Source organism: Rhincodon typus, unplaced genomic scaffold, assembly GCF_021869965.1.
Source record: "Rhincodon typus isolate 14 unplaced genomic scaffold, sRhiTyp1.1 hic_rhity00000705, whole genome shotgun sequence".
Classification (NCBI taxonomy): domain Eukaryota; kingdom Metazoa; phylum Chordata; class Chondrichthyes; order Orectolobiformes; family Rhincodontidae; genus Rhincodon; species Rhincodon typus.
Window position 1 is genome coordinate 1 of NW_025966343.1, and position 2,899 is coordinate 2,899.

Consider the following 2,899-nt stretch of genomic DNA (forward strand, 5'->3'; position numbering starts at 1 on the left):
ATTTATCTTGTTTGGTGAAGAAACAGAATTCTCTTTGTCAGCACCCCAGTAAAACAGCAGTACGACCCCCTCAAGCCAATTACACCATTCAACAAGAGCATGCCTAATGTTCTCACTTAACAGCCCCACCAAGTTCAAAGGTCAACTTGAAACGTCAACCATTTCTCTCCCCAAAGATGCTGCAAGATTTCCTTAGTTTTCCCTTTCACATTTTAGATTTCCAGCAACTGTCCATGCAACCTACTGCTGACTTCTGGCCACATGTCCTAATTTCTCTCATGGATTGGTGTAGGACTCTGTGACAATGTATGTAAAATGCTTTTAGGATATTTTCTTCAAGTTATAGGCACTATGCAAGTTGCTGACAGACAAAAGACGACAAGTATTTAGTTGGAATATTTTATTATATTTGCAGTGAAAATGAGGTTACTGTTCTTTAACCTGTTAATGTCCAGTCTACACAGGAGTCATAAGAGAACATAAAAAATCCATTATTGTAAAAGGGGAAGAGCAGGGGATATGGCAAGACAGACAGGTAAAATCACATTTGGTCCCAGTTCTAACCTCAATGGCTACAAACTTCCAATGATATATGCTGGCTGCTTAGAACACTTTATTGAATATGCCACATTTTAAAAATGAAACTATTCAACTAAAATTAGCTGGATGATGGTGCAGAGAATCCAGATATGGAATACTGACACAGATTGATGTGTGGCACAAAACACAAAGAGGCATAACGTGAGTTCCATCATCCCTTTCCAACACTTTGAAGCAATGCTCCTTTATCTTTTTGGCTGACATTTCATCCACTGCTGACATTACATGGTCAGGTACTTCCACTTAGCACTTCTTACTTAAAAACCTGTACATGATTCAACCTGCTGTAACATGCCAAGACACAGCTCAAAAATCTCTTTCTAAACTGTAGGCCTTCAATACTCAATTTTGTAGACTTGAAATACTACTTTTAATAAGCGTGCATTCACATCAGAAATGCCAGCATTGATCAGACTAGCTGCAGTGCACCTAGGCAGACAAGATGGTTTCTGGATCCATGCCAATAGTATAAAGACCTCAACTAAGAAATTCTATGATTTTTTTTGTTTCTCTTCTGTGATTATTTCCAAAAACAATTTTAGCATATATAAGGCAACATGGTTACACAATAAAAATTACAGGACTCACTTTTTAAACTCAGAGAAAGAACTGCCTCTAACAATTTATATTATATTCTTTTACCTGGTTGAAACATTACAATCATTTAGATTTCCAAGCTTAGCACTGCGCTTAAGTAATAGATAAGTGATCAAAGCTCCACTGCGGAGTGTCAAGACTTCGAGCCAAGTCTAATTTACTCATTGCTTCCTCTTTTAAAGCATCACTGCAGTCCTACCCTCCCCATCCCCCACAAAAGGCAGCTGCTGGAAGAAAAAAGCAAACTAAAATGAGACTGGGGAATGAAACACGTAGCCATGCCTCTGACTGGTGTCTTACAAAAAGAGTGTTTTGATTTTCTTTTGCCAATGATCTCGCTGTGCAGTATAAATCTCATTTTTGTTCCTTCGAAAAAGATTACTTTGGTACAGGTGGTGTTTTTTCTTGTTTCCTCTGTCAGATGGACTACGGCTGGTCTTGTGTTGATTAATCTTTCCAATCCTTTTTGATGTTGAGCTGCCATTCCCAGGCAAGGTGGCTGTGCTTGTCATCATCTGTGAAAAGCGACTTGACAGTATAGGTGCCCCTCACCAATATTCCTTTGGGTGCTTCTTCCTGTGTTGTGAGGAACTCATATTCGGTGTCACGTGGACCATAGCTCCCCACCATGTATTCTGTCTTATCAACTGTTCGAAGGGTACAAGAAAAAGGAATTGTAATGAATCATGTGTTTCATTTCTCATTAGGTCTTCAACCAAGCTCCACATGTTTATGCTGACATGAAGTTAACAGTCAAGTGTAATACACGGTTACTTAAAACGTGGCAAAGTTTACTTCCGCATCCCACTCACACTGCTACTTTTCTCTCACAGGATGCGGGAGTAGCTGGTTAGGCCAGCATTAACTGTCCTTTGACAACTTCCCCCAGGGTGGAAATGGACCACTGCAATCCATTTGGTACACCACAGCACAGCCAGGAACGGAGCTTCACAATATCAACCAATTGACCACAGTTCCATGTCAGGATGGTGTGGGACATGGGAGGGAACTTACAAGTGGGGTTGCCATACACTCCAGCCCATCCTTCCAGCTGGCAGAGGTTTTGCGTTATGGGGAGAAGTCAGGAAATGGTGTTGAGCATTATCAGACACAATAACCAAAATTGCTGGAAAAGCTCAGGTCTGGCAGCACCTATGGAGAGAAAGCAGAGCTAACGTATTGGGTCCAGTGACCCTTCTTCAGAACTGACTGCAGTGAGGAAAACATTGTCATATACGCTGAAGAGAGTCATCCCCCTCAGCCTGCACTAAACAATAGGTGGAGGTGGACCCCAGAAAGAGAGAAAAACAGTTGAGCAAAGGAAAGAGTAAAGTTCAACCTGGGGGAATCAATAGCTACTGACGGAGACCATTAGTGGCTGACGATGAATTATTTGTGGGAGCAGCCCATGTGATGGCAAAGCCTGGGGTTGGGGGAAGGACGTGGGAAAAGGTGGTCAGGCCTCAAAATTATTGAACTCAATAATTGCGCCCTGAAGGCTGCAGGGTCCCCTACTGGAAAATGAGGGAGGAGGGAATTTCAAATACTGTGAATGGGGTGCTGCTAATCAGGTGGACTGCTTTGTTCCAAATGGTGCAAGAATTCTGGAGTGTTGTTACAGCTACACTCACCCAGGCAAGTGGAGAGTAATCCATCATAGTCCTGATTTTTGTCCTGTAGTTAGCTTTTGTTTTTTTTTTTT

The 2,899-nt window shown here is 41.8% G+C and overlaps 1 protein-coding gene across 1 annotated transcript in view; it reads right to left on the reverse strand.

Annotated features, from left to right (window-relative positions):
• Positions 1–385: 385 nt before the first annotated feature.
• arhgdia (Rho GDP dissociation inhibitor (GDI) alpha) overlaps positions 386–2,899 on the reverse strand; it is a 26,468-nt gene continuing 23,954 nt past the window's right edge. The window contains exon 6 of the mRNA XM_048621484.1: positions 386–1,844. Within this exon, the coding sequence (XP_048477441.1) occupies positions 1,645–1,844 (200 nt within the window). The 3' untranslated portion in view covers positions 386–1,644. The remainder of the gene's footprint in view (positions 1,845–2,899) is intronic.